The following is an 8,195-nucleotide window of genomic DNA, read 5'->3' on the forward strand; positions in this document are numbered from 1 at the left end:
CATTATTTAAATATCAAATTTCAAAAATAGGATATTTAAACATTTTAAAATTTTTAAAAATAACAGATTAATTTCAGAAAAAATAAAAAAATTCTTGACCAGTCAGACGGGGACACGTGGCGTCAAACCGGGCCGCCGGGCTGGACTATACGGAACCATACGGACCTGTCCGTACGACGTCCGGCAGCGGCTCGGAGGTTGACCTCGGAGGTGCGGTGGCTGAGTTCTGAATCCCGGGCTCCGTTCTGACTTTTGTGTGATCGGAATTACAATTTTATGGTGTCGAAAACGAAATAAAATTACATAAATCCTATGCCCTTTAATGGCTTACACAATGATCTAATCATAACCAAATCCTAACCCAAAAACACCATACAATTAACGATTCAACATTCCCACGCATTCAATGACATTAAGCCATCCATTCATTCATCAAAATAAATAAATGCATAAAATTAAACCCACACATATTCAATACATATATATGTGAAGATGGCTCTAGTACCATTTCTTGGTTTTTATTGATCAAATCAGAGATTATACGCAGCGAAACAACAATCAAATTGTTAGATTAATCCCATAAGATTTATAGATCTACTTCTTCACATGCATATATATATTGAATCAAGGACATGAACAGAAAAATTACCTCAGGTCCTTCCTTGCTGCTAACTTTTCGTATGGCTAAATCATCGAGATCTCACACCAAGATCTTCCAAAATGTTCTCAGGCACACAAAGAACGAGTGTGGGCTCGCTATACAAATAATAGGCAATAAACTATTTATCAGATGTTCTCAACACATGAGATCTGATAAAGTTTGGACCTAGGTTTTGTGAAGAACAATGACTTTAGTTTTTGTCACTGTTCTCTTTCTCTGAGAGAGATTCCTAGATATTTTTCTATCCCTGAAAAGTTCCGTTCTGTGAAAAAACTGATATCCAATATTTAATAATATCCAATATATTAAAATATTTGTTATTTTAAACAAATTCAAAATAGTTGATTAGTTATTAGATTTTTGTTTAAATAATAATATTTTAATCATATTAAAATATCTCATTATTTATTTAATATTTAAATAACTAAAATTGTGGAATCAAGAGACTGAGTAAACTCTCTTATGCATGTAGCACAGTGCATGTGCACTGTGCCACACGTTTACCACATGCATGTGATGGCATGTGATTTTTCCAAATTTTTATTATTATTTAAATACCAAAAATCCCAAAAATAAATTAATTCAAAATTAATTATATTTTTGTTAAATCAAATAATTAATTAATTAATTACACATAATTAAACAATAATTATGTTTGATACATAGAAAAATATTTTACTTATCACATAAGTCCTTTTTGCCCATTTTTTGTATTTGCCTTTGACAGTGATTGTTTGAGCCATTTCGGGGACCATGGACCTATAACATTAAGCTCCAATAAATTGAAACTAAATAATTAAACTCTTTAATTATAATAGTTAATTTATTAATTCTGATATTACTCCACTATAAATTCAGAATTGCACTCTTTATGTTATAGATATACTTTTACAGAAATCTTTTTCTTAAGTCGTCCATTGATATAACCATCTTACAATAGTTCAACCCTCTAATTAATTAGTTCATAAATTAGAATGGAAGAATTACCATTTAACCTTTCTAATTTACTTCTTATTCCTTAAGTACCATTAATTCACTAGTGAATAATTAATCTATAATCTAATTATAGATTTGAGCTCAAAATCATTCAGTTCAAAAATTAACCCTTAAGGGAACTAATATACGATCTGTTAGGAAAGATTAGATTCCGTATTGTTGATACATGTTCCCAGCCATCCATGATATTAAATCTCCAAAACAAAAATCATTAGCCTCATTCTTTGAAGAGACCTTAACGAATGAATCAAAAGATTTAATAAACATGAACAGGAGTTCATGAACACTCAGGATTTAGGTTGATCTATAAATGATCATCAGTTATGATACGAATTACAAGTCTTTATTATTAAATGGTTTTTGGATAAAGATTCTAATTCATATCAGTCCATGTCATATATAATCATATTATATAAAGCACCTTTACCGAGATGTCTTTCCACATCAATAATCTGAATCTAGATTATTTGTATCATTATGATACTCAGTAAACCGTACTTACAACTCCAATTAAAGAATTCCATAACTTGAATTTGTTGTTGTTGACTATTTTTATTCATTCATGTGATCTTAATTCTCTCGTACTAATACAAGATTACACCTTCAATAATGAATATGGAATTTTTCTGATATTTACAAAATTATTCAAACAATAATTTAACAATCTAAATATAACAATAATAATAAACCATTGTATTTATTTATTCACAGAAAAAACAAATGCCTTTACATGCTTTTAGGACACACTCCTAACAAGGTGTGCGACGATAGGGACTTGAAAAGAGACATTTTTAAGATCAAGGACCAAGTATGAGCAGAATACCATTAGACAAAACTATGTGAGGACAAAGGAGTTTACAAACTCTAGAAAAGTCTAGGAATAGTGTGGGATTGGTCCTCGTCAGGAAACCACTCACCCAGACGAATTGATCCTTGTAGTTTCGAGCATGGTTCTCATTGTCACTCAGAACCTTGTAGCTTCTCCCTGGGATCGTGTGCCTTATCATAATGTAGTACCCATCTTGTTCCCCTTTCTTCGGGCACTACCGAAAGCTGTAGACATACAATATCTCAGTAGAGGAAGGCATGGGCTAGCTCTGTCTCTTGTACAAGATGTAAAGTCCAGCCAATACCCGATATCCATTCGGGGACAACTAGAAGCGGGCTATGCCGATGAACTTGAGGAAGTCGACATAGTATTGGTACAATGACAAGGTTGCACTAGCCTGGAGATGAGAGGCACTCAAGGGCCCGAGCCCATGAATGTTCGAATGCGCCCTCTCATCCTCCTGAGAAAGATGCACTAGCATGTCTCAGGAGGACGAGAGGGCGAGCTTGCTGGGGATTTCCTCCGCCTCGAACCCCGCGGTAGTGTAGGTGCTGTCCAATGGCTCCGGACCTGTATTGGCTTTTTCCTCCGAGAGGCCAGCTAAATGGGGTTTGTTTGCTGTCGGACTGGAGCCCTCTCATACTACGAGGGCTTGGCAGCTACCAGCCACCTGCTTCCCCTTCTTGGGGTGTTGCCTAGCTTCTCAGGCCATTTGTTTGATCTCAGCATCAAATGCATAGAACCCATGTTTGTGTAGTTGATGGAGCTCCTTGGACATCTAAAACAACATACCAAGCAATTAGCGCCTTGGCCCGAAGAAAGATGAGTCAAAATGAGAATCCCTAAGACTACTGCTTAGGAAGGAAAGGAAAGAATTTCTAAAGGCTTGGGATGTCCTCGGGGCCGAAAAATAAGCACCGAAGAACACCACTGGAACTTATGAACACTGCTGGAGACTGGGAATTTTCCAGATTCCAGTCGAGTGTCCAGAAAGGCAAAAGTTACCCAAGGTGGGCAATAGGCCATTTTGACCACTCCTAACACCAAAACAAGCCTAAAAAGACTTGTAAAAGGTCAAAAATTCCCCTCAAAATACCACAAAAATCCCATTCCTAAGCATGCATCTAAACTCCCAAATTAAAAATCCAAAAAATAATTACTCGAGATGTAGTGTCGACAAGTGCTGAAACAATTTCGGACGCTGAAAAACTGCTTGTCGTTCACCGAGAAGTAAGACGATTCTCACCAATCGTCCAGAATTGCAAAAGATACTCGAGAACAGTGGAAGGACTGGGAAGTTTGAGAGAGAAGATAGTTCTGAGAATTTCAAATATCGAATGGTAAAAGTGATTGCTTAGAGGCAATTATTGAGTTTTATACTCTTAGAACTTGGGGGGGGGGGGGGGGGGAGCAACCCCACCATGACCATCGAATTACATATGACGTAGGCACTTGAGAGCAATCCAACGGTTAGATTCTAAAAGGCACGGATCTTGATCATTAGCTTTGGAAAAGGACGCCTTGCGTATGGAGCGAAAGGACACCTAGGGTACGAAGTAGAAATTTTGAGTAGTGGAATGGACTCCTCATTAATTGCACGAATTAATGGTCCTAGGAATATGGAGTTGACACGTGGCGTGACTTTTCAGAGGAAATCAGATGGAGTCTAAGTGTCTCTCTCGAAGACCTTTCTGAATTACTCCTCAGTCTAAGTCTCCACTATTCGAGGACGTGTGAAGACTTTAGGGGAAAATTCTGTCCGTGTTTTTGCCACCCAACACGTGGCAATTAAGAGTAATTAGCGACATGCCATTAAGTTCTCAGAGGGCGAGATCCTTCGAGAAGTCTGGTGAGGCCATGTCTCGAGCTAGTTTCCAAGTCATGGATGTCTTTGAGTGAGACCACACCCTGAGTCATGCCCTTGGGGCGAGGATACCTCCAGGTAAGGTCATGTCCCAAGTTAGTCTCCAAATCATGGATGTCTTCGAGTGAGGCCACACTCTGAGTCATGTCCTCTGGGCGAGAATACCTCCAGGTAAGGTCACATCTCGAGATGCCATGTTCACTCAACCATTCTCCAAGTCCAAGACTCTGGTCTTCAGACCTGGAGTTGATGTCTGGTGTCAATCACTGCGGGTGTGGGCCTCGAGATGATCATCTGACAACTTTTGGAGAGCCTAGATTAGAGGTGTCGAGCTTTTATACTTGACAATCGACATTTCCCACAACGCCACCTGACATGGACAAACATGAATCGCACCCTGACAGTCACAGATATGTTCCCCATAAATTTGGTACGTGACTTTCTACAATGGGCACTGTAGAATCCGCGTGGGCCATAGTCTTTATTTTAGCACAACATTTTTTGTATTAAATTAACATTAATACCCCAAGAGGGGGGAATCTAAGATTAATGAAAGATGATTAACATTAATTACCCCATCATCTATAAATAGGGTTGGGGTATCTCCTTGTAAAGGGTTGGATTTTTTAGAGAGAGAAATTATGTAACTCGGTGTAATATATACACTACCTGAGAACCACCATTAAAGCTTGCTACTACAAGCTTTAAGCTCACTAAATAATAGAGACTCGTGGACTATGGCTTTTTTACAATCTGAACCGTGTAAAATCCTGTGTTGTTTCCTTGTTTTTCCTTTAATCTTTGATATTAAGTTGACAACGAAAAAGGCAGTCAACAGTATGTATCATTTATTAAGGTGTCGTTGTATCTGGTTATTGTTGATTTTGTTGACGACTTATTGAAAGGTAATGGAAAACTGTATAATTTTTCATTGTTATTATTTATTTTTGTATCCATATTTATTGTTATGATACAATAATATGATAAGTAACCAATTTCTTAGATGCATTTTGTTACAAAATAGTTATCTAAGTAACTAGTATGCATATGTCTTTTAATATAGGTATCCTTTTTGTGGTGTTGTGGTAACCGGGTATTGTTGCTTTTTTTGGACAACTTATTGCAAGGTAACTGGTTAGTTTTTTTTTAATGTCTATTTTGTTAGTAATTTTTGTTTTCATTTTGTATTATTTTCATACTATAACAAGAAAAGTAAGTAGTTCATCAAATTGTAGACAAAAATTTACAAAATGTAACTGCATGATTAAAGTTTGGGTATAGTAACTTGTGTACGCCCTAAATATCCGTGCACTATTGGCGAGCTAGAAAAAGGGCCTAATTCGATCTTCCACCTATAAATCATCCACCCGGAGCTGTTTGTTACGGGCCTCCATCTAACCAGCCCAATCTGATTAGAGAGTTAACTGCTACTTGGAGGCATCGTGTCAGCAGTATGAGTGTCACGAGCTGGTGCCACGTTAAGCTCGGAATGCGGCAGAGATCTGACACCCGAATCCTTGTAAAGTCAACCATGCAATATAAACGTGCATATATCAGACATCACGTGTCTATCATATTCCTGAATTCTCGGACACGCAGTATAAACGTGCGTGTTCAGACATCCCACGCCTAATTTTGGCTATACGACCCATTATCCCTCCTTAATTATTGATTAGACCTCACTTCACTGCAAAGTTTAGGAATTAATCATCAGTGTCACAGAGATGACGTGAAGGGTAAAGAGATCACGGGATGACCCCATTGCCAACCCAAATATCTTCTTCCTATAAATACCAAGACCCTGGGTAGGGCATGGGGTCGGCATATTTTTTTAAAGAAACACTCTGTAAGAAATAGCCAAGAGATATCAATAATATCTACCGGTGGACTAGAGGGATTTTAACCTTCGAACCACCTAAAAAGAAAGGAGTGACCATCTTCCCATGCTATTAGTTTCTCAAATCCATAATATAATTATTTTCATATTACGGTTCACCAATTTGCACTAATCCACCCTATTTATTCGTATAATTACATGTTGGTGAAGAACTGCGTCAACAACTTGTTATACCCCAAAACTTTACTACTATGATTTTTCATCTAGAGAATGAAATGTGAATGTATTTTATGTAATCAGTTTCTTTTTATTTTTTTTCTTGAAAGGAAATACTATTTGTCTCGTTTATTCTTTTGTGCCTTGCCTTTTTTTTTTCTTTTGTGCCTTTTGCATTTGTTGATTTCTACATCTTTTTCAATTGTGTCTTGTTTGTCCACATCGTCCCACTTGATCTAAAATTTTGGTTCTCCTCTAGAACTAATTCTTCTCTTTCTATGTCTTCCTACTTGTTTTCTTGTTTTTGGTGGTAGGACAAGCTTTGTTTAACCTTTCTGGTAGTATCCACTCACTTTCATTTGGCAATGGATGAACATTTTATTCATATGTTGCTTTCATTGTTGTTGTTTTGTAATAATCAGCAAAATAATCATAAATCTTTAGTCCTCTTTTTGCAAATACCGCTATTGCATGTGCACATTGTATTTCATCTTGTTGGAACCTGTTGCATTCGTATGTTTCATCTAGTAGGTTTACAAGAAAGTTCAATTTGTCTTGTACCTTTAATTGATACAATATGGTGTTGATTGGTGATACCTTTACAAAAAAAAAAAAATGTTTCAGTAACTGGTTATCATATAATCAGTAAAATTATTGTTAGTATTTTAAGTTTTTTGTTTTTTTAGTTACCTCATATGTCATTGCACTAAGAAAAATTTCTCTAAGCACAGCTTCAGCCTCTGATGATACTTGTGTGAATGTTCCATTATCTTCATTTCCATTTTTCCATACCCATTTTTGTACCAAACTTCTAAGGCACTCCATCATTGCAGTAATGGGTAGTATTCTTGCAACTTTGATTGCTGAATTGATTGACCCGACAATATTTGAAGTCATCATTGTATATCTTTTTGTTGGACACTAACATCTACTCCAAGTTTCATGTCCATTTTTTTAGGTAAGGTCTTATGCGAGTATCTATTTTGTCAAAGTCTTCCATTTAAAGCTCAAATGACTTGAGTCTGTATGCTTTTGCAACCTTGAAAAAATTTATATTTATATCCTCTCCATGTATTCCTAAATTGACCTTGATGTTGTTGAGCAAGTGAAATATGCAAGCACCATGGAAAATGTTTCGGTACACATTTATTACTGCATTTTCTATGCTTTTATGCCCATCTGAGATGATTGCTAAACTTGTTTGTTAAATCATTTATGAGTATAGTTTTTTTAGCTTTTGTTAAATATGTAACTAGTTTCATAAATACATCTGGTTGTGTTAACTAGTTTCTTTTATGCTGCTCAGGGTACTTGAAAAAGTAATTATAAATAAGATAATAGAGTTTGTTTTGTATTGCACCTTCTCTTTTTCCATATGTCTCTTTTAGTTTAATGAAAAATCACTCCCAAAATGAATCGTTCTCGGAATCTCCTAATCCAAAAGCCAATGGGAATATGTTGTTGTTAGGAGTGTGTCCTAAAAGCATGTAAAGACATTTGTTTTTCTGTGAATAAATAAATACAACGGTTTATTATTATTGTTATATTTAGATTATTAAATTATTGTTTGAATAATTTTGTAAATACCAGAAAAATTCCATATTCATTACTGAGGATGTGAACTTGTATTAGTACGAGAGAATTAAGATCACATGAATGAATAAAAATAGTCAACAACAACAAATTAAAGTTATGGAATTCTTTAATTGGAGTTGTAAGTACGGTTTACTGAGTATCATAATGATACAAATAATCTAGATTCGAATTATTGATGTGGAAAGACATCTCGGTA

At 35.9% G+C, this 8,195-nt stretch overlaps 1 protein-coding gene across 1 annotated transcript; it reads right to left on the minus strand.

Moving 5' to 3' along the window:
• Positions 1-6,781: 6,781 nt before the first annotated feature.
• On the minus strand, positions 6,782-7,300 carry LOC133779562 (uncharacterized). Its single transcript, XM_062219511.1, has 2 exons — positions 7,094-7,300; positions 6,782-7,000 (listed from the first exon to the last, which is right to left on the minus strand). Exons 1-2 carry the CDS (start codon positions 7,298-7,300, stop codon positions 6,782-6,784), a joined length of 426 nt encoding a protein of 141 aa, XP_062075495.1.
• Between the last annotated feature and the right edge of the window lie 895 nt (positions 7,301-8,195).

This window comes from Humulus lupulus, chromosome 5, assembly GCF_963169125.1.
Source record: "Humulus lupulus chromosome 5, drHumLupu1.1, whole genome shotgun sequence".
Classification (NCBI taxonomy): Eukaryota; Viridiplantae; Streptophyta; class Magnoliopsida; order Rosales; family Cannabaceae; genus Humulus; species Humulus lupulus.

Bases quoted from the DNA above. Each gene is read 5' to 3' on its own strand.
- LOC133779562 (XM_062219511.1), bottom strand. From the start codon at position 7,300: ATGACTTCAAATATTGTCGGGTCAATCAATTCAGCAATCAAAGTTGCA. The intron at 7,001-7,093 runs GTAACTAAAAAA...TTTTTTGTAAAG, and splicing joins TTAGTGCAATGACATATGAG to GTATCACCAATCAACACCAT.